Source organism: Equus quagga, chromosome 5, assembly GCF_021613505.1.
Source record: "Equus quagga isolate Etosha38 chromosome 5, UCLA_HA_Equagga_1.0, whole genome shotgun sequence".
In the NCBI taxonomy this organism is placed as follows: domain Eukaryota; kingdom Metazoa; phylum Chordata; class Mammalia; order Perissodactyla; family Equidae; genus Equus; species Equus quagga.
Genome location: NC_060271.1, coordinates 79,897,498 through 79,925,212, shown reverse-complemented (window position 1 = coordinate 79,925,212; position 27,715 = coordinate 79,897,498). Strand labels below are relative to the sequence as shown.

Here is a 27,715-nt window from a genome sequence, read left to right as displayed (position 1 = left end):
GCTTCCCTGGGGGCGGAGTGGGGCGGGGAGTAGGCTGGCGGTTGGGGGAGGGAGATGATAAACTTCAGGAGAGGATGTAGGGCGTTCCTCAGTACCCCGGGGCCGCCCCAGCCTCCTCTGCCGGGCTCGGAGCAGAGCTAGGCTAGGGTGGAGGAGTGGGGGCCCTCGCCCCTCAATCCCCGGGCACACCGCTGGGCCGGGGACTGGGAGTCGGGAACCCCGACTCCGGCCCAATCAGCAGGGAGGGGTGGATCCGCCGGGCGGGGGCGGGGCCGGAGGAGGAGGAGTCGGGCGGGAGGCGCGAGGGGCGGGGAGCCGCGGGCTTGGCCAGCCCGGGCTGGCCAGGCGGTGGCGAAGGCGGCGGTGGCGGCCGGCATGGGCGATGGGGGCGCCGAGCGCGACCGCGGCCCCGCACGCCGGGAGTCGCGCGGCGGGCGGGGCGGGGACCGCGGCGGAGCGGAGGACTCGAGCGCTGATGCCGGCGGCCGCAGCCCGAGGGATATTGCCGGGACATCCGCCTCCAGCCCCGCGGGCTCCAAGGAGAGCAGCGCCGACAGCGACGGGCAGCCCGGGCTCGGCGAGGCAGACCACTGCCGCCGCATCCTGGTACGAGGTAAGAGGACAGCTCGCGGCCCTGACCCCCTGGACCCCACTCTACCCCTACTGGGGCCTCCGACCTTCCTGCAGCCTCCACCTCCCAATTCACGTGCTCAGTAACTCATCATTCAGTCATTCATTCAGCAAAAATTATTTTGAGCGTCTATTGTGTGCTGGACATTGAGCTGAGGGCAGGGGACAAAGCAGCAAATGACACCGAAGAGATCCCTATTTCTTTGCCTTACAATTCTCATCCTCTCGGGCCAGCCCCTCACCCTAGGCCATCCTGCCGGTTACTGTGGCAGAGATGGGAGTGTGGGATGCCGAGAGCCAGGTCCCCGCCCCGCGTCCCTCGCAGAGAAAAGCGTCACGAGCGCTCCGCGGGGTCAGGATGAGGAGGGACCGGCATCCGGAACCGCAGGAGGAAAAGGCCCGGGCTCTGCTCAGCGGCCGGGCGCCTCCCCGCCTCCTGCTCAGCCTTGTTTCCCATTCCCAGTGACGCCGACCGCAGCGGTCGCTCGTAGGAGGGGACCCCGGAACGCGGAGGGTGGCGTGCGCCGCGCTCGCCCGCCTGCGCTTCGCTCTCTCGGTTCCACTGCCTCTCGGCTCCCGGGCCCAGGCGGCTCTCCGTGCGGCCTTCTCCCGGCCTGGCCTTTTCTCCCGGCGTCTCTCCCTTTCTCCCTCGCCCTTCGTCCTTCTCTCTTCTTTCCTGGCCATTTCTCTCCGCCGAGCTCGCCTTCTCAGCACTCTCTTCCTACAAGCGCCTCCGGACTGCGCCCGAGCGCCCCGCTCTGCCTGGCCTCCCTGCCGCGAGGCTGCGGCTCCGCCGGTCCCCAGAGCCAGCCTCACGCGGGGCTCTAAGCTCGGCTTTCGCCGGATCCGGGCCTCGCCCAGCGAGATGGGAGAAGAAACGGGGTCCCGGGGTCTTGCTCTCGGCCCATCCCTAGGCCGCAGCCAGAGCCTGAGGTCTGTTTGCCCCACCATCCCGGAGCCCCGGGACCAGGAGACCCAGCGCCCAGAAGAGGCCACTCTTGGGAAAGTCTTCCCGGCCTCCTTCTCCAACTGCCTCGCTCGGCTTCCTCCTGCTCGCTGCCTTTTTCCTGCCTCTTCTTCCTGCGCGCCGGTCCTGCGAGCCGCCGCGGGGCCTCGGGAGTCGACGGCCCGAGTTCATTTCCACGGCCACCGCCTGGGGAAGCGGAAACCAGCCTGACCCCGGCTCGAGGTAGTTCTCGCGCCAGGATCCCGAGTTTCTCTGGTCTGAGCTGGGCTACCCACACACAGACTGGGACCCCTGGGCCTGGTTGCACACAGCTTCCCCACGCCACTGGATTGGGGTGGCTCTGGAAATGGGGGACAGAGCTAGGGTAGAGTGTGGAAGCAGCCCAATGTGAAGCTGACTGATGACAGTCTTGGACAGAGACTTGGGGACCCTGGACTTCCAGAAACGCTCCTGGTGCCAGGTGTGGTCGCCCAGAGATGGGGTGCCCAGCGCTATTCTGGGGACAGAGCATTGGGGGGGGGTGTCCCCATCCAGCAGGGATTCCAGCGGGTATGTGGACCTGTTGGGCACCTAGGATTAAGTGAGATCTCATTGCATAGACGGTGGGTGTCTTAAACGCAAGATATTTAAGCCAACTTAGAGCTCCTTATTAAGGGCATCTTCAGGGCCTTCAGAAATGGAGAACTCAGCCCCCCAAGCCCACGCTCCCAGATTAAGGCCCTCAAGTCCTGACCATGACACTTACCACCTTGCACCCCGTCTCTGTGGGCCTTTCCTTCTGCCTGGACAATTATGAGTTCTGTGCCCATCTACCATCCCGTACGCTCTACAAATCCTGCATGTGGAACAAATACATTTTGTGTATAGATGTCAGTTAGATAACTCCCAAGTGTAGACACATAAAAGGTAGGAGTCAAAAGTGACCCTGCACCGTGTGGGGTGGGGGCTACCCACACTGGGCGCCATCCACAGCCAGGCAGGGATGGACCCCATGTGTGTGGGCAGCTTGTGGGCATTTTCAGGAGGTGCACTTTTATAAACACGTGTGCGCACATACTGCGAAGCTGTTATGTTTGTACAGTATAGTGGAAACAGCATAGAGGGTGTATTTACACACCCGAAAAATAAAAGGTAAACAGATCCCTCATAAATCCTTATGTCCTTTCCCAATTAATGATGAGGAGGTTATTACACTCCTGAGATACTCGGGATGTCATTTACTACTAATCCCTCCCGGCCAGGGTCACCTTGCTCACGCCTGGCCCCACCAGGGCCCAGGGCAGAGGCTCTGACACGTGACAGGCCCAGCGTTGGTGAAGAGACGTCTGCAGCCCTTTTTCACCCCCCACCCCCCCAGATGAATATCCCTCCAGGATGTTCTCACTGGGAGTACATTTTGCCCCTGGCCTCAAGGACACATCCTGCCAAGGTGCCTTCGGAGGAAACCTTGAGAAGGTGGAGGGAGGCATTTGCCATCGCAGCCTCAGGTTGCCGCAGGTGCAGGTTGCCGGTGGGGTGAGGACTCTGGGAAAGAGCCCGACTCTCTCTGGGTGTTTGCCTTTCTTTCTGCCTCTTTTCCACCCCACCTTTGCTCCCCTGAGGGCCCCACCCCAGGGTTGCAGATCCGTTGTGGGAGGCTCAAGACATGGGGAAGTAGGAGGAAAGCACGGGCATTGGGATTTTGTGAAGTTAGTTTGGAATACTGGCCTTATAGCCCTTTCAATTTGAAGCAGTTTCTTTTCCTCTCCGTGCCTCAATTTCCTCGTCTGTACAAAGAAACTGTTACCTTGAAGGGCTACGCTAATGGTCAGGGATGATGTCTATAAAACTGCAAACACCCAGCTGGATCTCCATAAATATTCCATTGAATGAAAGGGGAGGAGCTCGGAGGTGACTCACAGATCACTTCTGGGGGTGGGCCTCCTTCCTCAGAGGCCTCTCCCAACTCAGCTCCCCATGAGGGACACATCTCCTTCTGGCCCTGGGCCCAGAGGCTGCGCATGTGTGGGGAGGTGAGCAGCCAAGGGGTCAAGAACCACTGATGAAAGGCGGATCAGCGCTACCTTGCCGACCACACGGTGCGGGCTTCCCCAAGCCCCTTCAAAGAACCCTCGCTCAACCAATCACTCAAGTTTCCGGCTGCCTCTGTGAAATGTGGGTCAGGGAGCCAGGGAGGCTGACCTTACTGAATCCCCCGCCTCAAAATGGAGGCTGCTTCATGCCACACGCGGGCGCAAACAAGGCCACCGGGATGACAGGCCTGTGTGCATGACAGGCACCTTGCACACCCCACGGCGGACACAGCTAGGCTTCCATGGAGACCCTACAGCGGAGTAGGCCGCCCCATACCTCTGCGTGCACGGCCTATTGGTGGGTGAGGGGTGAGGATGGGGGTCCTTTTGTTTTCTATTTGGAAAGGCCTCGCCGGCCGGGGGCAGGAGGCAGTGGGAAGGAACAGGCAACGGCCTTTTCGGTGGAGCCGGGATCCTGGCAGTCAGAAGAGATGGGACAACTCTCACCCAAAACTCCCTGCAACCTCACAATCTACAGTCGCACCCGCACACTCAAATCCATCTACATGCTCCCCAAATTAATCCGGACGTGAATTCAATGACCCGTCTGGGTTGAGCAGGGATGGCCCTCTGCCAGCATCACTCCACCCAGCAACTTTTGTAAACAATGCGTGGAGCCAGACCCTGCTCACCTGAAGCCATCCCTCAGGCCCGCTGGTCTCAAAACCACATTAGGGCCACACCCTCTGCCCCTAACTCTGTGCTGCCACCGTGGCCCAGGTAGGGCAAGACTCAGAGGCCTTCATAAGAGCGCTCTCGCACTGTGAGGCCCACGGTGCTCCCTGCCTGGCTCTGTACCCTCCGTCTGGGAGCAGGAGGGCAGCAGAACTGCGGGATCCCTTGACTGAGTGAATGACTGCTCCCCCGACACCATCACCCACTAGCCAAAATGCTTTCACCTGAGAGCTTGATGGATGCACCGGTGGCCAGGGACCAGGAGGATGAAGGAAGGCCAGGGCCTCCGGCTGTGGCTGGACAATTCCCACTATGGATGTGGGTGTGGGGAAGGGGGCATTGAATTTAGAGGGGTCCAGCCTCCCCTGAGAATCTGGGGGCAGTGCTGGACCCCCACTCCAGAAACATGCACCTCCGAACAGCACGATGGCGCATGCAGTCAGGTGGGGCCCTGGCTGCCACAGATGCTTCTGAAGATGCCAGGCCACCCCTTCTGGGGGGCTTGAGCTGGGAGCGGCCTTTGGGAACAGACTCCCCACTCCAGCAGCCAGGTCTGGGTTCAGAGTCGCAGACGCAGCATCCACTCGCTTTCTCCTTGGATTTACAGATGCCACTGGACCTAGGGTGTCTTGGTCTGGACCCCGAAGGCCTTGCCCCCCGCAGGTCACAGCAGCTCCATGAGGGCCCACCTGCCCGGCAGTCGCTCTGGCAACAGAGAAGGTGGACAGAGTGATATATCGGAAGGAGCACTGGATTGTGAGTCCTGGCACTTGGGCCATCATATACTTGGGCCCGAATATGGCCTTAGTATCTGAGTCTGTGGATAGAAGCGATTACTCAGGACCCCCAGGCAGCGCTGAAAGGTTTAAATGTTTCATGCAGGGGACTGCACTTTGGGATTTCTGTTTTATTTCAATTTTTAATTTTGGGTTTTGTGGGTGTATTTGGTTTCTTTTTTATTTTCCTGAGCTTTTTTAAATGTTTGTTGTTATTCTTTTGCTTTATTTATTTTTGGCAGAAGGACCGACATTCTCCTGGCGGGTCTTTGCCGGGCCCTATCATTTTGGTTTTTATCCCTGCTGACCCTCCCCCCAGAAGCAGCCCAGCAACTGAACATGTCTCTGGTGGCGTGCCCTGCGTGCACCGTCTTCCTTTTCAGGGAACTGTGCGGGCCTCGGGCGGCTGCTTGTGTTCTCATGCTGTTTCTGCCGTCCTGGGGGGTCGCTTGGACTCAGACGCCTGTGGACCCGTGTGGCATCGGGCACACACATGCCTGCAGGGTCGGAGCTTCCAGGTGGCCCCTCCCCCCCCCCTCCAGGCGACCAGCTGGGCAGGAAGGCCGAGTCCTTCGGAGGCTGGGACAGTGAGGGTACTTAGGACTGACGGGGAGGGAGCGGACCGCGGCGGAGCGTGTCCCTGGGCTGCGTGCGCTGGCACCAAGCAGATTCGAGTCTTCACCGATGGTGCAGCACTATGGAGAGAGGGCGTCTGTGGGTCCTGTTGGCTCCCCGCCGTTTCCTCAATTACCCCCGACTCCGGTCTGGGGCCGTGGTAGCCGCCAGCGCCCTCTCTGTACGCTGTTTCTTTGATTCATATTTTAAGCAAGCAGGCAGGCAGGCCGCGGAGGCGGGGGAGGGCATACAAAGCTTACGAATGTTGCCTTCTATTTCCTGTTTACTTACTATACAATAAAGGTTGGCCTGACTCTCCTCGGAAAGCGGTAGCCGGTTACCGGCGGCGCGTCCCGCCGAGTGCCGGCCCCCAGTGTGAGAACCTGATAGAAGACGCCGAGGCGGACCGCCCTGCCCAGGAATCCCCGGGACCCGGGCGGTCTCGGCGCCGGGTTCGCCCCACCCCCGACCTGGGAGGGAGGTTAGAGGGTCTCTCGGCGAGGGGTCCCTGGGTGGCATCGGACGCTGTAGAAAGAGGTGGCAGCGCCTGGAGGAGACCTGGCCTACAAAGCCGAGGAGCGAGTGGGCCCGGAAAGCCAGGGCTGCGAGCGTGGCGGAGTTGTGGGGTCGGCTGTAAGGTCTAGTTGGGGTCGGCGAAGGCCCCTCTAACCACCTCTCCTACGGCCTTGCCCTTCGCTTGGTTGATTCATTCCACAAACATTAATGAGTACCTACTATGTGCCAGACCGATCCGGCTGGGCTGCTGGCGCTCAGCTTCCCGTCCGAGAGACAGCCTTGCCTCCTGACCCACCCGCGGCGGGCCTGGGTGTAGGGGGCCGGTGTCTGCGCTGAGTTCGAGGCAGGCAGGTGCGGGAGCCGGGTTCCCTTGATGGCGCGCCGGGACCACGTAGCGGGTTGTCACCGCGCCCACCCAATCCACGCGAGCCCCCCACATGTGTGCTTAGCACACAGTAGGCACTGGTAAATATTAGTCGAATGAATGAAGGGAGACAATCGTCTACTTGGCGTGTTTCACTAGGCAGGACGTGGCAACGCCCTTTCCAGGGGAAGACCGTCTGTTTTGAGATGATCTTATTTTTTGACGTTACAGTCTCGTTTCTTAAATGAAATGGCGATGCTGCCAGAACATAGAATAATTGTTAAAATATAAAGTGGGCAACGCCATATTCTTGGAACTTTGTGCAATCCTCGACTTTGGGAACCGCCGAAATATAAAAGCTGAAAAACCTCAAATATGGTTCTTTTACTAGTAGCTGCATCCCCAGGCGGGGGAGGCCGCCTAGAAGCCGGCGGGGCCGGAGCAGGAGGTCGTGGGAAGCGGAGCGGTGGGCCGCAAGATCGGCAGTGAGTCTCCTGGATCTCTGCGGCTGCCCCCCGCAAAGCCAGCCAGGGAGTGAGAGAAATAACTAGATAAATCCATGCCCCTCATCTCCGTCCAATTCGCAAGCTTCCAGTTCTCCGCTGGAGCTGGAAATCACCAGATAATTAAAGCCAGGGTTTGTTCTGTGTTTCGCTTCTTCTGTCGCCCACCGCGTCCACCCGTGGACCTGCGGGGAACCAGCGCTGGGAGGGTGGAGGACGCCCCGAGAGGACCCAGCCTCGGGCAGGGCCACGCCTACAGTGTAGACAGGTCGATAGGATAGAGGATTTAAATTCAAAACGTATTACGTGCTCAAACCGTAAAAACAAAACCCGAAGCGGTAGAAGGCTCCCCGAAACAGCCACGGTTCCCAGGTTCAGGCGCGCCCTTCCAGCAGTTTCTCCCCCTCTCACATGCAAACATTAGCAAACGCAGAATCGTATTACCTAAGTTGTTTTGCAACGTATCTTTTTTTCTTTTTGAGGTCATATCGATTTATAACTGTGCAAATTTCAGGTGTGCATTATTATATTCCAGCTTCTGTAAAGACTTCGTCGTGTTCACCGCCAACAGTCTAGTTTTTATCTGCCACCATATATATGCGCTTCTTTACCCGTTTCGCCCTCCCCCGACCTTTCCCGTCTGGTAACCACAGATCTGTTCTCCTTGCTTATGTGTGTTTATCTTCCACATATGAGTGAAATCACACGATATTTGTCTTTCTCTGTCTGACTCTCTTCACTCAGCATAATACCCTCAGGATCCATTCCTATCGTCGCAAATGGCACAACGTACCTTTTAAAAAAATTTAACCCGCAGAGGTCGTCTTTTCTGCTCAACTGTTTCGCGCTGCGCCGTGACAATAGAGCATTCCTTTGGTTGGGGAAAGCTGAATTCTCCTAACTTCTGGAAGGATGTTTTGCTTGTTTTTCCCTAAAAATAAACACTGCAACGATCTCAAGGCTCAGGTCTTCCCGCACCGCCTTGAGTATTTCCGAGGGATAAACTCCTAGCAACGGAATTGCTGTTTCAAAAGGTTTACACACACTAAAATTTTCTTAAACTTGTTTCCTTTAATTTTAAAGTAGTTATTAATTCATATGATCCAAACATCAAAAAGTTGTTGTTGTTTTAAGTACACAGTGAAAAATCTCTCTCCCATCCCTGTCCGTCATGCTCCACTTCCCGCCTGTCTGAAAGGCAGCCATTTTTTACTGCTTTTTCATGTGTCCTTCCAAGTAATTTTTAGGCTTATGCAAGTCAGCGCAGCTATATTGTTTTTTCTTGCTTTTATTTTTTACTTATATGGTGACATCTCTCTATGCTTTTTCTGGATCTTGCTATTTTCACTTACCAATCTATCTTGGGATATAAAGAATTTCTTGCTCGTTTTTTACAGATGCTTGGTATTCCGTTTATAAGGACTGGGCAGACCATAATGGATGTTACATACTCGCTGCGCTATTGATAGACGTTTAGCTTTTTTCTTATCTGTTGCTGTTACATACAAGGCTGCAGTAAATAAACTTGTTCCTTGCTCATTTCACATGTGTGGGTATATCTCTAAGAGAAGTTCCTAAAAGTGGGTTACTGGGTCAAAGGGTATCTGTGTTTATAATTTGGAAGATCATACCAAATTCTCTCCATAAGATGGTACCCTCTCCCCATCCCAGCAATGCCTGAAAGTGCTTGTATATCCAAATCTTGCCATCACAGTTTACACTTTATATCTTGATAGATATTGTCAAATTGTTCTGCAGGGGGAAAATGTTTAGCAATTTATACCCCTACTTTTGCCCTCTCCCCATTTTGGACATTACGTATCTTTTTTACTTTTGCCAAACTTATAGTTGATAAGAAGTACCTCACTAGCATTCTAATTTATTATTATTATTATTATTAGTGAAGCTGAGCATCTTTTCATGTTTATGGGCCAGTTGTATTTCTTCTGCTATCTATCTGTCAATTCGTTTCCTTTGACCCTTTTAATTTTCAAATATCCCTTTTCTTTTTGATTTGTAGAAGCTCTGTATTATGGATAGTAGTCGATTGCTTTCAATATGTGTTGCAATTTTTTTAGTTTATAATGTCTTTTAATTTTGTTTCTGACGTCTTTTGTTTTCTGAATTATAAAATATCTTTCTAACTGAAAAAATGAATCCTTGCTGTTTTGCTATATCATGTAAAAGTTGAATGTTCTTCATTTCCCCTGCATAATACATTGTCACTCCCAAGGTGTAATCTCCCAAATTTTCCCTAGTAATTGAAAACCATAAATATGTAAGTTATGTATTACAAAAGTGGGATTTTTTTTTTGCAAACTCCTTGTTTTCATTTACCAAATATTTGTGGAAATCTTTCTATCTGGAACTGCTTCATTCTTTTTAACAGCTGCTTAGTATTCCATTATGCCAATAAAATATAATTAATTTAACCAGTCTCCTACTGATAGATATTTAAGCTGCTTCTACTTTTTCACTATTACAATGTTCCGGTGAACATCTTTGTATCCTAATTTGAAAAGAGTGTTCTTAAAGTCTCATTTATGAGACAATCTGAAAATGTGATAACAGGTGGGACATTTTATCATATTAAGGAATTATTGTTAATTTTTTTGGTTGTGATAATAGAATTGTGGTTGCTTTTTAAAAGGATTCTTTTTTTTTTTTAGAGATACATGTAATGTCTATGGATGAAATTATGTGATGTCTAGGATTTTCTTAAAATTATAAGGATGTGGAAGAAATCGGCCTGTTCCTGAGGTTATAACTGCTGACGCCGGGGGACAGGTCTATCCATGCACACTCTACTATCCTCTCTCACTTTGTGTGTTTGAAACTTCTCAAAACAAAATATTTAAAATAATAAATATCATTTCACATATATCTGGTATGAATATAATTACAGGATAAACTTGTAGAAGTGAAATTATGAAATCCAAGTATATAGACTTAAAATTATGATAGGCATTTCCAAATTTTATGCCAAAAAGTACTAATTTATACTCCCGGAAGTTGCATATAAATGTGCCATCTCTCCACATCCTTCCAACCCAGGATCTACTCAATCTTTAGAGTGAAATCTTTGCAAGTGAAAAAGAATATTTTTATTAGTATTAAGCATATTGTTATACACTTATTCTTCATTTTTATTTCCTCTTCTGTGAATTTCTAATTCATGTACTTAGCCATTTCACGTGCTTTAGCCATTACATACTAAAGAAATTATTCCCTTTTCTGTGACATGTTGTAAACATCCTCAGATCTTTTCTTCTTTTTTTAAACTTTGCTGAAGTTTTGGGGTTTTTTTTCTGAACTGAAATTTAAACTGTAATCACATCTAATGGCCGTTTCCTTTTTGGCTTCTAGATTTTAGTTCTCAATTGATTAGGAAGTTCTCCAACTAAAGATAAAAATATTATAATATATTATATGTGTATATGTAATATACGTAATTATAATACTCAAGATTTTTGTTGCAAAATTTTTGTTACCAAAAAAAATTGTTGCATTTGCAACAAACCAAATGGTAAATAAGTACAGAAAATAAGAGGGAAGAAGTCTTCCCTCCCTGACCAGCTTCTACTCCCTAGAGGCAACAGAAAAGAGAGGTGTTCATCCTGCCAGACTCGATCCTATGTAGGTATAATCACACACACACACACACACACATTGTTTAGTTTTACTTTTTATTCTTTATAAAAATGGTTTCATACATTCTTGCTGTTTTCCAGGAGCAGTACATATATAATGGGCATCCGTCCAGGTCAGTGTATGGAGATGTACCTCGTTCTTGTTAATGTCTGCATAATAGCCAAAGGCGTGACTATACTCTGATTCCATCAACAATATTCCTATTGATAAACACTCAGCTTTTTCCCCTTTTTTTCTCTTACAAACTCTGCTACAAACAGTGGATCTCTCTTTATCAAAGCATACCAATATTTCTCTGGGGTAGAAACCCTCTATAAAATTTTTGGAACAAAGGAACTATGCGTGTTTTAGTTTAGCTAAGCGTTATGAAATTGCTTGCCAAAAAAACACATATTGTATTAATTTGTATTCTTACTAATGGAGCTTGAGAAAACCTACTTTCCCTCTTCTTTGCCAGTACAATTTTCCCAGTCTGATTGATAAAATATGGCATCTCAAAAAAGTTATATCTCATCACTGTTCTAACTTTCATTTCCTCTGATTCCCTCTGAGCTTAAGTATGTTTTCATATTTATTAGCCACTTGTGTTTCTTCTCCTCTGAATAACCCTTTCATACAATTTGTTCAGTGTCCCGCCAGACTACTCAACTTTACTCTTGGTCTGTGGGGACTGTGTACTAGGCATTAAGACTCTGTTATGCATGTATTACGAATATTTTCTCCCAATCATATTGTCCTTTAACTGTCTCTCATCCTGCAGAAGCTTTTATTTCTAGATACTCAAAACTGTCATTTATTTTTTAAAATTCTTCTTTGTTTTTTCCCCATTTTTAGAGCTTTATTTTTTACATTTACATTTTTAATCCATCTTGTGTTTATTTTTGCATGCAGTGTGAGATAAAATGGTTTATTCCAAATAATGAGCTAATTGTCCAAAAGCCAGCTCCTTAACAATCCTGTCTTTTTTCCAACTAACTTGAAATGTCATCTTTATAAACTGCTAGGCCCTTCTGTCTGCGTGGGTTGGCGTCACGGCTCTCGTGACAGCATCATGCCATTTTAGTTGCTGCAGATTGGTGACATGTTTTGCTGTGTGGTAATGCAAGTATTCTCTCCTCATTCTTTAACGTTTTTTTCTTAACTATTCTTTCATTTTCAACATTCCCAATAAACTTGAGAATAAATTTTCCACAAGGAATTTTTATAGTAATCACATTATATTGGTAGATGAAGGCAGGAAGGTCATTGTCACGCTTAAAAATCAGCACCTTAGCGGCTCTTTGTGTAGAGGATCTACCGGGTGCTGGGAGATGAAGTCAGTAGGGCGTTGAGGTCTGTACCCACAGTGGGTACTCTGGTCCTGGTGGTCAGGAGCGTTAGCTGCCTCTTATCAGGCAGGGGTCACCACCTGTCGCAAGGCAAAGGCTCCTTGGGCAGAATTCACCCTCCCCTGTACCTCTAGGGCTCACCTCTCTTTGAGGAGACCGGAAGGACAGCAAACCCCAGGACTTGTTCCATTTAGAGCCCTGCAGTTTCACCCTAACAAGCACCTCCCCACAAAGAGGCCCTAGAATTAAGGCTGTCCCTCCTTCCTGGGGATTCCCCTAAACTCCACCCAGAAAAGGAACAATTCAGGCAAGTGGGCTGCGTCAGAGAGCCTGGGCTGGATTTTGCTGCCGAGACCACCCAAAATCTCAGAGGTTTAACGAAACACAAGTGGATCTCTCACTCACGTGATAAATCCATCACAAGCGGGCAGGGCTGATCGTGGTACTCAGAAACCCAGGCTGATGAGGCTCCATCTTGGCTCCCGCTTCCGTGACCATCACAGTAGGGAGAAGGGGCTGTGGCAAAATATGAACCAGCTTTTAAAGCGTTCACCCGAAAGTGACTGTATCCTTTCCTCTTTGCTAAGACAAGTCATATGGTCATATCTCATTTCAAATGGCAGAAAATTAGTGCAACCCCACCATGTGCCTGGAAGGAGTTGGACACACTGGTGAACAGCGTTCATGGTTTTTACACTAACTTGACTTGGATGAGTGGCCTCCTCTGACCGTCCTAGCGAAAACAGCAAGTACAAACACTCACACTATAGTTATTGGGTTTTGGTTATTTGGAGTGGGTCTGTAATAGCCTCCTATCTTGTTTTATTGTCTCTCAGCATTTATCATTACCTTACATATTAGTTTTTTAATTTATTATCTGTCTCTCTTCCCAGTACAAGGTCTATGGGAACAGCGACCTTGTCGATTTTGCTCATTTTTATATCCTCAGACCCTAGAATAGTATTTGGCACATAGTAGGTGTATAGTAAATCTATGTTGAATGGTTGAATATATACAGTTGTTTTATTTACATAAATGGGATAGTACTATACATATTATTCTATAACTTACTTTTGTCACTTAATGCCAGTTCATAGAGATATTGCTTCATTCTTTTTAATTGCTACATGGTGTTTTATAAAATAGGAATGGTAAGAATGTACCATAATTTATTCAGCCATTTCCCTTAAGGGGAACATTGAAGATGCTTTCAAATTTTCAATATTTTTACAATGCTGCAACAAAATCCTTATATATACTTACAGCACGTGAGTTTGTGCTTTTCTTGATAAATATCTACTAAAATAAAATTACTGGAGCAAAAGTTATGTACGTCTTTAATCTTGGCAAATGCAGCCTTAAAATGTCATGACAATTTACAATCCTACCAACAGTGAATGGGAGTTCCGAGTCCCCTACCATGCCTCACTGTTTTATTAATCATCTACTAATGTGCTTCTACTCTTATGGGAGACAGATGATAATCCATTGTTGCTTGAACTTGCATAATCCTGATTAGGTGAGGCCATGCTCATCCTTTCATGTGTTTGTTGGCCATTCGGATAACTTTTCTGTGAATGGCTCAGATAAATTACTTGACCATGTTTTTCTACTAGACTATTTCCCTTTTTTAAAAAAATCATGTATTTATAATTGCATTTTATATATTCTAGATATTATTTCTTTGCCTTTTTAAAAAGAATTTTCTTCAATTCTGTCTTTTGTATTTTACCTTGGTTTTGGTGCTTTTGTCATACAAAAGTTTTTAGCTTTAATATAAACAAATATATCCTTCATTTTTCCTTTACAGCTCCAGTTTTGTATCTTGCTTAGAAAGCTCTTCCCAAGCTTAGAATTATAAAAATATCCTCCTTTATTTTCTTTTAGTGGCTTTATCATTTTATAGTCTATGATTTGCTCTCTAGTCCATTTGAAACATTATTTATGGTGTGAGACATGAATTTAACTTAATTTTATTCCAAACAGGTAATTTATGGTCACAATCTGCTTAACTCCACTTATAGACTAGACCAACCTTCCCTCACTTAGAAGATTCCCTTTATCATAAACTCTGTCACTGTGTGCACCTGGGTCTAATTGTGCACTCCTTATTCCAGTGTTTTCCAGTTGCATTTATTTGGATATCATCTTCACCATTTCCATTATATTAATTTTCCATTTATTTACTTAACATTTTATCATAGTACATTTGAAAATTAAATACCTACTCTAGCCTTATCCTAAGGCTTTAAAATTATAGGTTTAAATTTTCTTCTAGTGAATACTAACATAACTGCATAACTTTTGAAATGACAAATGTGTATTTATGTACCATTTTTAATCATCTTACAAACAAAAATCGCCTTACAAATAGTGTTTCTTGGGGAAACACTATTATATGCTTTCCATTAATGGGTTTGTCAATTTCTGTGACAAAACATCATGGCATGTTTTGTTTTTACTTATTACTGTCATATTTTGAAATAATTATAGATTCACAAGAAGCTGTAAAAATGGTATAGAGAGGTCCCATGTGTCCATCACCTCACTTCTCACAATGGTGACATCTTACATATCTATACCACATTACCAAAATCAGGAAATTAGCATTGCACAGTATGGTTAACTAGACTACAGACCTTCCTCAGATTTCACCCATTTCAGTGTGCACTTTTTTTTGGTCTTTGTATATAGTTCTGTGACATTTTACCACGCTTAGAGATCCATATAATGACCACCACAATCAAGACACAGGACTGTTCTGTCGCCACCAGGAAACTTCCTCCCTCTACCCCTTTACAGCCGCACCCTCTTTTACCTAACCCCTGGCAACCACAAATCTGTTCTCCACCTTGATAACTTTGTGATTTTGATGGTGTTATATAATGGAATCATACAGTATGTAGTCTTGGGGACTGGCTTGGTTTTTTGCACTCAGTATAGTTGCCTGGAGATTTATCCAAATTGTCGTGTTTATCAATAGTCATTCCTTTTCATTGCTGAGTAGTATTCCATGATGCAAGAGTTTGTTTAACCAGTCACCTATTGAAGGACATCTGGATTGTTTCCTTTGGGGGTTACTACAAATCAAGCTGCTTTGAACATCTGTGTGCAGGTGTTGATGAGAACGCAAGACTTCATTTCTCTACGATAAATGCCCTGGTGGGAAATCATTGGGTTCTATGGTAAATATATGTTTAACTCTTTAAGAAACGGCTAGGCCAGGGGCTGGCGCCGTGGCCGAGTGGTTAAGTTCGCGCGCTCCGCTGCAGGCGGCCCAGTGTTTCGTTGGTTCGAATCCTGGGCGCGGACATGGCACTGCTCATCAAACCACGCTGAGGCAGCGTCCCACATACCACGACTAGAAGGACCCACAACGAAGAATATATAACTATGTACCAGAGGGGCTTTGGGGAGAAAAAGGGAAAAAAATAAAATCTTTAAAAAAAAAAAAAGAAACGGCTAGGCCAGTTTCCAGAGCAGCTGCACCATTTTACATTCCCACCACTAATGTATGAGCCATCTAGTTTCTCTCCATCCTCACTAGACTTTGGCATTCTCAGTATTTTTGTCTTAGCTATCCTACTAGCTTTCTCTTGGTTTTCATTTGCCTTTCCCTAACGGCTAGTGATGTTGAGCATCGTTTCACGTGCTTATTTCATGTGCGACATGTTTGATAACTGCCGAGCAAGTCTGAAGTTGCCTTTCTTATGTGGTTCCTGCCTCCTGTGACCCCGAGTGAGGGAACTAAACTTAGCTGCTTCCTGAGGTGGGAGTGCCCCTCTTAGCTCGTCTACGAAAAGGCAAGTGTGGGGGCATGTGTGGTTTGACTCCAGCGGTTAGGAGCACAATCTCAGAGTTTCCAGGGGACTCCAGGAGGCTTGCTAGGGAGAGGGTGGGAAGCTTCTGGCATCACGTAAGATGCCCATCACCCTTCCACCAGTCCACGCCCCCAAAGACGCTTTTAATAAAATCACTGCCTTTGGAGATGGAATCACTTGGGTGTCATGAGGAAGTCCTGAGACTGGTCTCACAATTGGAAACCAGGGACCCAGTCACAATAGGGTCACAAATGTTATCCCACCTTCTTGGAATGTAGAAAGATTGAATTGGGGAAGCTTGAGTTGTCCCAAAGGGACTGTGGTTCCCACCAATGCTCCAAGAGCTGAGCCCACATCCATTTGATGCCCTCTGCCCAGCTCCCTCACAAGACCTGCCCAGTGAGGGGAGACAGCCACCTCTGAGCAGTGACTGCGTCCCCCCACCCTGACTCACCTTCTCCCTGACTCACCTCTTCGTGTGAACACGAAGGTGCTTGAGAACCTCTGGTATCAAGGGAAGGACCTGCGATCCTGGAGCCCATGAGGAGCTAGAGCACCCCCAGGAGGAGCGAACATCCCCTGGCCCTGGCGGGAGCCGGGAAGAACCAGTTTCATAAATCACATGGTGGGGGTTTGAGGGGGAGGTCTCAGGTTCAGCCTCTAGAACAAGGATTCCAAAAGTAGGATCTACAGTCCTGTGGCTCACAAAGACCTCCTGGCAGACAACATCTCCCAAATGCAGGTCCTTTCCTGCATCTTCCAGGGCAACGATGAACTCATCCAGAAGATTCCATTTTTCACCCATGACCAAAGTCCTCTTATAACCTATCAATCGAATCATTAGGGATTAATAAAAGAGGATATTCATAAAGTAAAATGAGAGGGTTTCTAGAGCTTATTGAACACCATCTGTGTGATCTTGGGCAAGTACTTAAAATTTGTTCCTCCATTTTCCCATCTGTAAATTGGGATAACAATGGTTCCAACTTCATTGAGACATTGGGAGGGTGGAAGTGCTTAAAGCAGCACCTGGCCCAGAGCAAGCCTGGCACAGGTGTCAGCCGTTATTATGACTACAACATGAGCAGCCACAGCTCCTAACGCTTCTGGCCACATTGCACAGTCCAACTGTGCACGCCCCCTGGAGACGGTGGGAATTGCTACACCTGTGGAGGGTGTCTCGATCAGGCTGCCTTGCGTTGCTAAGTTTTCCACTGACACTGCTCTTCCTATGTAATGATAAATGGCTGTTAGTTTTGCTTCATTATTATCGACATCATGTGCTGGGAGTGGTTTGGTAAATCCTGCAGAATATGATGCTGCAGATTTTCACGCTTTTAACTTTTGACATAAAATTTTCTAATAACTAGATTTCAAGCCATCAATGTGTATGGTTAAAACATGGATCATCTTTGCCCCATGGTTAAAGCTGGTGTATATATATATATATATAACCACCTCTCCAAAAATATTTTACTTTTGCCGAATGCTTTGTTGCTGTTACTGAATTCTTTAAGTGGGAATATCAGGTGAATGTGGGCTGCAGGGTTTTCAGCCTCTCTTGGTGGGCTCCAAAATATTGGAGGCCCCATGTATGGACGGCAATGGTCCAGGGCCCAGGAGGGCAGCCCTGCTGTTCAGGACTAGGTACACGGGGAGTGGCAGAAAGTCCCCTCTCTGGAAGGCACCCCAGCAGCTTGACGTAGTAGCAATGGTCCTTGGGCTCCTCTTGGGGACCCCAGTTCCCCAATTTGTCCTCTACCCTATACCAGCTAGCCTCTTCATGGACCCCAGGAGGGTCTGTGGGCAGAGTGCTCACCCAGGCACGCACACATGCCCACACGCACACCCACCCACCCACACACACACAGAAACACACATGGCTTAGGACCTGGCTCTGGACGTCTCCTCCAGTAAGCCTTACCTGATTGACCATACCCCGTTCTAAGCCATCTTTTCCTGCACTTGAGGACTCAGTATATCCCCTTCCATTTCTTCTTGATTCTGCTAAGGGAACAGAATCCTGGCTGGATCAGAGTGAGTCCTTTCTGCTCAGGCCATGATGGTAGACCTGACATTTGTACTGAGGCCCCTTCACATGCATACACCCATTACATACAACATAGTGCTTTGGGTGATTAAGGAACCCAGGCCCAGAGAGGGTAAGTAACTTGTCAGAGGTCACACAGCCAGGCCCAGGCCTGAGGAGCTCCCCATTAGACCACAGTGCCTCTTACGGAGATGCTTGTTGGTGGCCTAACTCCTTAAGCAGAAAACTAACCTGCCTCCTTTCATGGTCCCTGCAGACGCCAAAGGGACCATCCGAGAAATTGTCCTGCCCAAAGGCTTGGACCTGGACAGGCCCAAGCGTACACGCACCTCCTTCACAGCGGAGCAGCTGTACCGCCTGGAGATGGAGTTCCAGCGCTGCCAGTATGTGGTGGGCCGTGAGCGCACCGAGCTGGCCCGCCAGCTGAACCTCTCGGAGACCCAGGTAAGAGGGCAAGGCCAGGCCGTTCCGCCCCTGCCCTGGCAGCCTGGGAACTCCTTGGGGTATGAGGCCCAGGGGCTGCTACAGGGAGACCCAACTTCAGAGGAGTTCAGACATGCGTTAGGGAAAGGCTTAAAGCTGTAGGCAAACCAGAGCAAATAAATATGGTGCACGGAGAGAGTCGAGAGTCGGTCTCTGATGCATCAGACCCTTGGGGTGGGATACGGAGAAAAGGCCAGAGAAACAAGGGGGGAGAGACACTCAAATACAGGGAGTGGCTTAGGGGGGTGTTGGACTTCGAGAGGAGCCTACAGGAAGGGATGGTGAGGGGGTGGAGTGGGAAGAGAGGAGATATTACAAAAGTGGGTTAGGGATCTCTCATCCCCCATCCTGGGCTTTTCCACCCTCCATCCCCTTCCTTCCATCCCAGCGTGCCTCAGAACCTCCTGTGGAAAGAAGGGCTTAACATAATATTGTTAAGACATAACAATATTATGATTAACCCAAAGGAAACACTTTAGTAAACTGAGCACCTACTCTGTAAAGGGAGGCGTTTCAAGCTGGAAATAGAGCTACATAGTGATAATAACCATAATAATACTTACTTAGTAGCACTGGCACCAAGGCACTATTCTAAGTGCTTTGCGTATATTCATTCACTGATCCCTCCCAACAACCCTTTGATGGAGCCACCAGTATCATCCCATTTTACAGATGAGAAGAGGTTATGCCCAAGGTGGTACGACTAATAATTTCCAGAGCCAGAATTTGGACAGGCAGTCTGGCATCTTGATGCTGCCTGTAAACTGGGCAGCCATCCTTGGGCTTGTCAGAGTGACGCAGAGACCCCTCGTTAGCTACAACTCTGGTAGTTTAATCTTATGTGTGAGAGAGATCAGTCAACAGATGTACTGCAAACAGTGGCCCAAACAGAACTTCTAAAGGGAAGCGGAGAGGAAGGAGAGGAGGAAGGACGCAGACAGCCTGGAAGGAGGGTATGTGAGGCTTCTCCGTGAGCCGCCTCCTGCTGTTCCTCCCTCAGGGCCCCCGCTGCAGTTAAGTCAGGCTCTGGCCCTGCTGGGGAGCAGCTGCTGTCCTGCAGGCACGGGTCCTCTCCGGTCCTCTCCGCCTGGACCTGTTTTCCTCCAGCTGCCTTGCAGGGCCCCAAACAACCCAGCAGATGGCCCAGGGCAGCTGGGTGCTTCCTCCAGTGAGGCTCAGACGGGGGCTGGAAAGCCGGGCTGTGCTCAGAGCGGGGCTGCGGTGGCTGGGCCAGGCCAGAGCTCCTGGGAGAAGTCAGGGAGGCGCCTCAAACCCTGAGGCCTAGGCATAGAGTCACCCCTCAATACCTGCCCCTCCTCTTTCTCCTAACTACCCTCTGCCTTGCCTAGTTTTGCCCCTACACTCTCCCCTGAAACTTTGTTCTTCAAGGGCACTTCAGATGCCCAGGTCGGCAGCTCCTTCTGGGTCCTCATTCTTCCCCTGCCCTGCCCCCCATGCATCTTACATTTACCCTCCCTTGAAGATCAAGGCCAAGCCCCTCCTCTTCCAGGAAGCCTTCCCCAGGGCTTCTTGACTTTGTCCCAGGAGAACTTTTCAACGTAGCTTGACCTTTAGTGTGAGTGTGTGTGGTGTGTAGTGGGCACCAACTAGTATGTACTTCCCAAGGACAAGAATGTATTTGGAGGCCACGTCCCCTCTTCAGGCCTCTTTGGGGAGTCCAGCACACAGCCGCACACCGTGAGCCCTCAACGAATCCTTAACTCACTGATTATTGCTGACCGCCTCCTTTCTCTTTCCCCAGTTCTGGGGGTTTGCAGATAATATAAGGCAGAGCCAACATTTATCGAGCTTTGTGGGCACCAGGCACTGCTCTAAGTGCTGGACGTGTCCTAACTCGTTAGGCTTCACCACAACCTGGGGGGATGCGTGTGAGGTTTTTCTTCTGAGACCAAACGTCTGGTGTTTTCCAACACCAACAGCAAACCAATTCTGCAACACCAACTGGGTGTCCAACTGTTCAAGTCAGTTCAATTCTGACACCAGCTCCAGGAGTCCGCACAGACCCTACAGGTGAAGGGCTCGGTGCACAGGCAGGTTCACAGCAGATGCCAGTTGCAAGTCCCAGGGGCCACCCATACTTCTGACTGACCAGCTGTACGCTTGGGGGTGCCCACACTCCCTCCTCAGGTTTGATGATTCGCTAGAATGACTCACAGAACTCAGGAAAACACTTTACATACATTTACAGTTTTATTATAAAGGGCACAACTCAGAAATAGCCAGATGGAAGATATGCATAGAGTCAGGTCTGGGAGGAGACTCAGGGAGCTCCCACGCCTTTCTGGGTGCGCCTCCCTCCCAGCACTTCCACGTGTTCACCAGCCCAGCTCTCCAAATCTCATTCTTCAAGAGTTTTTAAAACCCCATCTCCAGCCTCCCTCCCCTCCCTGATGTCAGAGATGGGGCTGAAGTTCAACTTTCTAATCACAGGTCTACTTGTCTGGTCTTTTGGGTCCAGCCCCACCCTGAGGCTATCTAGGGGCCTACCCTGAGTCACCTCATTAGCATAAACTCCAGTGTGCTCAAATGGGGCTCCTTATGCTTAACAAAAGACACTCCTGTCACCCAGGAAATTCCTGGGGTTGTAGTAGCTCTGTGCCTAGAACCAGGGACATGGACCAAATATATTTTTTATTATACCAGAACAAGTCTTTATTATCTCTTCTTTAAAGAGAAGGAAACTGAGGCACAAAGAAATTAAATAGGCTCAAAATGTAAAGCAGGCACCTTCATTAGCTCATCTAATCTTTATAGAAAGATGGCTTCATGGGTAATATTATCCCCATTTCAGAAATCTGAGCCTCAGGGAGGTTAGTTAACTTGCCCAAGCTTATATAGCTAGAATTCTGTGGAATTCTCAGTACATTCACCCATACTTTTGTTCAAAGCTATTACTGAAGGCCTGCGGTGTCCCCGGTCCTGTTCTGGGCACTGGGGATACAGCAGAGAAGCAAACAGACCAGGCCCCTGCTCTCTCTCACACAGCTGACATTCTGTTCGGGAAAGACACACAGCATTTACAGGAGTGCTGAGTGCTGTGAGGGAGATGAGGCAGGACATGACAGAGACCAGGAGGAAATGCTTTATTGGAGTGCTCAGAGTGGTCCCCTCTTTGAGGAGATGGCATTGAGCTGAGGAACAAGAAAAGATGTGGCTGTGGAATAAGGGAAGGTGAGAGGCTGGCTCTGGGATCCCCCTCACTCCGCTGCCCTAGGGGACTTTTTCAAGGCCAGGGGCCAGGCTGAGGACAAGCAGCCAAGACCCAGTAGTGACAGGATCACCACTTAGCTTGGTAAGAGCAGCTCTGGCCCTTCAGCAATTGTCCTCAGCCCCATGCCCATCGCCTCTGCCCCAGATGGCTTCTTCCAGAACAGTCGAATAGGTGGTACCTTCCTGGTCCAGGTTACAAAAGCCAAGGCCATCCCAGATACACAGGTACCGTTCATCTCAGATTAAGCGTGAGACCCCCAGTCACAGGAAGAAGTTTCTCAAAGATTAGTGTCATTTTCAACTCAACAATGAGTCTTGGAATTTAAGACTGACCATAAGCCCGAAGAAGGTGATGGATCATCTCCCAGAAGATGCTCCCCCAGTCCTGGCAGCCAAGTGGAAACCGTCCCCCCATCCCCTGGTGTGCAGCCAGGGGTCCCAGCGTGGTCTGGCAATCACAGAGATCAGGGCATGAAGCCACTGAGCATTCACTGAGTTCCAGAGGAACCAGGAGAGAGAGGAGGCAAGATGGCAGCCCACAGGGAGACCACAGCAGGGCGCTGGGAAGATAAGGAGAGGGCGACGCCCCCAGCAGTGTGCTGCAGGATAGGACCTGTGTCCCCTGGAAGAGTGTGATTAAATGAGCCTGAAAGGACCAATAACTTTGGGTTTAACCCTGAGAAGAGGCTGACCCTCAGACGGAACTGAGATTCTCCTGCAGGAGGAGACAGTTCAGAGGCACTAAGCCTGTCTCTCACTCAGTTTGTCCCTTGTTTCCTGAGCCTTAGGAGTCAACCCTTAGGGCCCATGGGATCGATGGTGGGAAGTGGACGGGCACACCTTCTCACTCCCACCTTTGCAGCTCCAGCATCCATCTCCACAGTCTGCGACATTAGAATCACCCACAGAGCTTTTAAAAAAATACCCATGCCTGGGCCCCACGCCCTAGAGATTCTGATTTCATGGGTTGGGATTGGGTATGGGCAATAGGATTTAGAAAAAAAAAAAAACCCAGGTAATTCCAAAGTGCAGCCAGGCTTGAGAGTCCCTGAGCTAGCCCATAAGTGCCCAACAAAGGGGCATGCCGCCCTCGCCCCAGCTCCACCTGCCCTCCGCCTTCCCCTCTCCTCCCCTTGCAGGCCCACCTTCCCGAGAGACAGCCACACCCTGCGCCAGCCCGTGGGCACCTCTCCCTGCTACACCACACAAGCTGCAGCAGCAGGTGTGTGGGAGCGCCCCATGTCAAAGCTTCATCAGTCCTCAGCAGACCCCCCGTCACTGCCACTCCCTTTGTACCTAGTTGCCCTGCTTTTGCTGGGAGTGGGGGCTCTCCCACTAGACCCTCAGCTCCCCAAGGGCAGGAATCATGACTCCTGGGTCTGTCCTCTCCCCTGTCAGAGCTAGAAGCAGAGAAAGCCAGCAATGAACGATAACTCACGTTTTGTGTGGGTCAGGCACCGTGCTATGCCCTTTGCTTGGATTTCCTTATTTAACCCCTGCAAAGGCCAGGTATTTCTGTCCCCATTTTAGAGATGAGAAACTGAGACTCAGGGCTTCTTGGAGGTGGTGCCTGGCCTGAGGTCCTAAGAGGGTGGGTGCTAGTGGGCAGAGAAGACAAGAAGCTTCTCAGCAGGGGAAAGGAATGTAGTGACATGCAGAGCCATGGTCCCCAAGGATCTGTTGGGACCACTTCCTGGAGGAATCAAGATCCCAGAGTGACAAACATAAAAGAGTTTTCTTCTTTCTAGTTGCTTCCTTCGGCTGGACTGGGTCAACTCTCCCTTTACGATCCCTTCCTGATAGCTTCTTCAAATGTCACCTCTTCAGTATTTGCTACCCCATTAATGATGGTCACCACCCCACCCCTCCCCCTTATCTGCTTTATCCTTTCTCTAAAGCACTGTCCCCAAATGTGGTCCTGGGGCTGGTGCCAGCCCACAAACTGCTATCTGTCCGTGACAAGTTCAGAAATGGAGAGGGTTCAGAAGTGTATATAGCAATTTCTCTAGTAGTTCATTTTAGTTGTATTTTATAAAAGTATTGGTCCACAGCAGACTGGAACCTTTAAAAAGTGGTCCTTCACCACAAATAATTTGAGAGGCATTGCTCGAAGCACCTGCCCGCCCTGCCTCTCTGTCCGTATTTGTTCTTTATCATCCATCTCCCACCCTACATTGTCCACTCCACACGGCAAGGGCCTGCTCTGCTTTGTTCACTGCCAACTCCCAAGCCTAGAACAGCACCCAGCACATAATAGGCGCTCCATACATATCTGCGGAATGAATGAGTGAGTGAGTGAATGAATGAAGCAGTCCGTCTCAAGTAGATCCCGTGTCTTTCTGGTCGTTTTCAGTTATTGAAACTGAAATGGGTTTAAAACATCAGACTCACCTCTGTTTCACAGCTCCTCTTCTCCCCACTTCCCCACTCAGAACAGGCCTGACTCACTGCTGGAGGAAGGCCCCTGCTGTCCTGAACGCCTCCCGCTGTGGCCTCTGGAAGGCCTGTGTGACCTGTCTGAGCCACCTGCTCCCTCCCCCCATCAATGCACGCCCTTTGAGTTGGAGGGTAGGAGTGGGGGGGGGGGCGGGGAGGCAGAGAGCTTTTTACATACTGGGCCCTTCTGGTGTGAGGAGGGAGGCACCCAGGCGTCCCTGGCTGGAGGCCTTTGCTCCTGCAGGAGGTTTTGGGCAGCCTCAGCTCTGCCCTCCTCGTCACCCACGCCTGCTTCCTCCTCACCTCTCGGCTCCTTCATCCGGAGCCACAGGCGTTGCTGGCCTCCCTTAGGTCTTCTGAAAGTGAGAGGGAACCGGCGAGGCCTCCCTATCCTTTTCTTTCCAGGCCCTCCACTCCATGGTTCCTGCTGGCACACACTGCCCAGCGGCTGCCAGCCTCCTGAAACCTCCAGGCCAGAAGCAAGGCCAGCCTCTGTGCTCCTGGGGACACAAGTCTGGGCAAAGGTGACATGGGCCTGCAGTTGACAAGTTTTCCAGCTGGGGAGGGAATCCCAGCCTCTCCTTCTCTCAGGCTCTTCCAGTCCCTACAAGTGATTCTTTCAGGGCCCCCCGACTTGCCTTCGGCAGGGGGGCACCCTCTCCTTCTCAGAGAGGGGAAGAGATCCCTGTCACCATGAGGGCTGACCACTTGGCTTCCCTCCCAGCCTCCTTTTCTTCTAAGGACAGGACAGGGGCTCCAGAGCCCAGTGCTGGGTGGTGGTGGAGGGCGAGATCGGCTTCCTCTCAGAGGCCTGGAAAAAGGTGTCTCTGCCCTTCTGTTGGTGGCTCTATTTCAGAGGTAGGGTACTTGGCACCTCTTTGTCCCCAGCTTTGAGTGTGTGGCCATTGGAAGTTCCCCTGAACACCCTGCCACATCCTCTTACACTTGGTATCACACTGAGCAGCCCGGCCTTTACAGGTGAGGGGGCAGGAGGGGGCTGTGAAAGGTTCAAACACGGGAATGGCAGACTGGGTTAGAGAGCCAAGTGTGGGGGCCAAGATGAGGAGAGGTGGGACCGTCCTCAGACCGGGCTACTGGCCCCTACCCTGGGTCCCATGCTTTAGAGGGCCCCACTTTGGCCCTTCTCTGGCCATGTCCCTTCCTATGGGGTGAGGACTTTGTAAGGCCGAAGAGTCATGCCCAGCAGGAGCCGTGCCCACCTTCTAGGCCACACCCCAGGTGTCCAGGATTCCAGAATTGCCTACCAAATGGCCTGAGCCCACTTCCAGTGCCTCCCTGGGCTCTCCCTGAGTCAGTCCTCCCAAGGACAGACCACGCAGCCATTATCCAGAACCCCAGGTCCAGAAAGCAACCATCAGGGGCTGTTTGCAGGGTGTGAACAGGCTGGGTGCCCACACATGTGCAGGTCAGAGTCAGGAAGGGCCATGACCCAGGCCTTCCAGTTTTCCTCTTGCCCCGGCCCTGCAAACAGTGAGGCTGGGATGGAGGCACAGAGACCCTTCGAACAGTGGTTCTCTCACCTTGGAATCTCCCAGTGAGCTTTCAAAACTAGTGTCAGGGTCCCAGCCAGCCCCCTTCTGACTTGATCAGCCTGAGGTTAGGAGTGAGGTAGGCTCCCCAGGGGTCTCTCAGGGGCCGGCAGAGTTGAGAGGCCATGCTGGAGAGACTGCGGCCACAGTCCAGGCCAGAGTGGGCAGGGGAAGAGCAGAGGGCCTGCACTGGGGAGTGGGGGGCTTAGGGAGCTCTCCTAGGTTTCTGCTTGGACAGATGGTGATGGCCCTCATGGAAGAGGGAAGGCGGGAAAGGCCCCTGTGTAGGGGAGTGGATCCGAGCTGGTCTGAACGTGTGGAGTTTGGGTATTTTGTGACATCCATGGAGAGGTCTAACAGGCAGTTGGACAGCTGGCCTGGATCTCGGTTCCAAGGCCTGGGCCTGAGGTAGAGTTGGGATTGACCAGCACATAAATGGTGGCTGAAGCCACGGACCTGCCTAAGAGTGGAATGTGTGTGGGCCAAGAGGGGAACTGCATGTGTGCCCTCCAAACTCCACCCTCCATCTGCCAGCCCTTCCATCTGAGGCTCAGCAGTGGAGGGGTGTCCATGATTTGGGGGGCCAGGGTTCCTTATCATCAGTTCACCCAGAGCAGGCTGGTTGTGGGAAGGCCTTAATGACAATCGAATTGCTCTTCTTTCCCCTCTCACTCCACCTGCTCCCCACTCCCCTACACCCCCATGCCCTTCCCCTCCTTTTCTCCTCCCACTGGCCCCCACTTGGCTTGGCCTGTCCCCTCTCCCTTCCTGACACCCCACCCCACCCTCTGCCCCAAGGTGAAGGTCTGGTTCCAGAACCGCCGTACCAAGCAGAAGAAAGACCAGAGCAGAGACCTGGAGAAGCGGGCGTCCTCTTCAGCCTCTGAGGCCTTTGCCACTTCCAACATCCTGCGGCTGCTGGAACAGGGCCGGCTGCTGTCCGTGCCCAGGGCCCCCAGCCTCCTGGCGCTGACCCCCGGCCTGCCTGGCCTGCCTGCCGGCCACAGAAGCACCTCCTTGGGTGGCCCCAGGAACTCCTCCCCACGCCTCAACCCTCTGACTTCGGCCCCGGCGTCCCCCCCACTGCCGCCCCCTCTGCCAGCCCTCTGCTTTTCCACTGCCCCGCTCCTGGACCTGCCTGCAGGCTACGAACTGGGCTCCTCGGCCTTTGAGCCCTACAGCCGGCCAGAGCGAGGAGTAGGCAGCCCGGTTGGCGGCAAGAAAACTAATGCTTAAGCCTCCACCCCTGTGTGACACCGAGTCCCCAGCACAGCCCCGCCCCCACCTCCTGTGCCCCAGCGGACTGCCCTGAGCAGGCCCCCAGAGGAGGGGTGGCAGCCACACACCCTGCCCCACCCGCCCCCCGGCTCAGAGACTCGATCAGACGACAGCCTTGGTCCCACGATGTGTGTGTGAGTGCAGTGTGCGTGTGCCTCTCACTGAAATAAAAGGAAAACAATGACAAGAAGGGAAACAGAGTCCCCACAGCACCACCACTGCCCTCAATCCCCTCCCCACCCCCACTGGGAAGGAAAATGGTCAAAGATCGGGCCACCGCTAATGGGAGGGGGCAAAAACCGGGGTCATGTTCACAGTTGTGGGGGGATCGGGGTACTCACGTGGGTGGGCGACAGGCACGTGACTCTGATAGCTCCCACCCAAGCATCCCAAGGCCCGTGTAGCAACATCAGTGCTTTTGCTGGTTCAGCACTGCCCTTTACAAGCTCCTCTTTCAAACATAGCACTGGAGAGGGGGAATCATGAAGTCCTTCAAGAGGGTAGACAAGGAAAGGCAAGACCAGGATCCAGAGAGCCCGAGAGAGACGCCAAGGTAAACCCAGGCAAGACCCCGCATGCCTTAGAGGACCCACCCCTCGCAAATACTACAACACGAAGCACTTCAAAAATTTTTTTGCTCAAGTAAGATGCTTTTATTTAACTTTTCATTTTGCAATAATTGTAGATGTATAGGAAGTTGCAAAGATAGTCCAGAGAAATCCTGTGTACCCTTCACTCAGTTTCCCCCAATTGTTATACCTTCCGTAAC

At 50.5% G+C, this 27,715-nt stretch overlaps 1 protein-coding gene across 1 annotated transcript; it reads left to right on the top strand.

Annotated features, from left to right (window-relative positions):
- Window positions 1-357: 357 nt before the first annotated feature.
- VAX2 (ventral anterior homeobox 2) lies at window positions 358-27,088 on the top strand. Its single transcript, XM_046663450.1, has 3 exons — window positions 358-613; window positions 18,225-18,412; window positions 26,467-27,088. Exons 1-3 carry the CDS (start codon window positions 376-378, stop codon window positions 26,902-26,904), a joined length of 864 nt encoding a protein of 287 aa, XP_046519406.1. The 5' UTR covers window positions 358-375; the 3' UTR covers window positions 26,905-27,088.
- The last annotated feature ends 627 nt before the right edge of the window (window positions 27,089-27,715 follow it).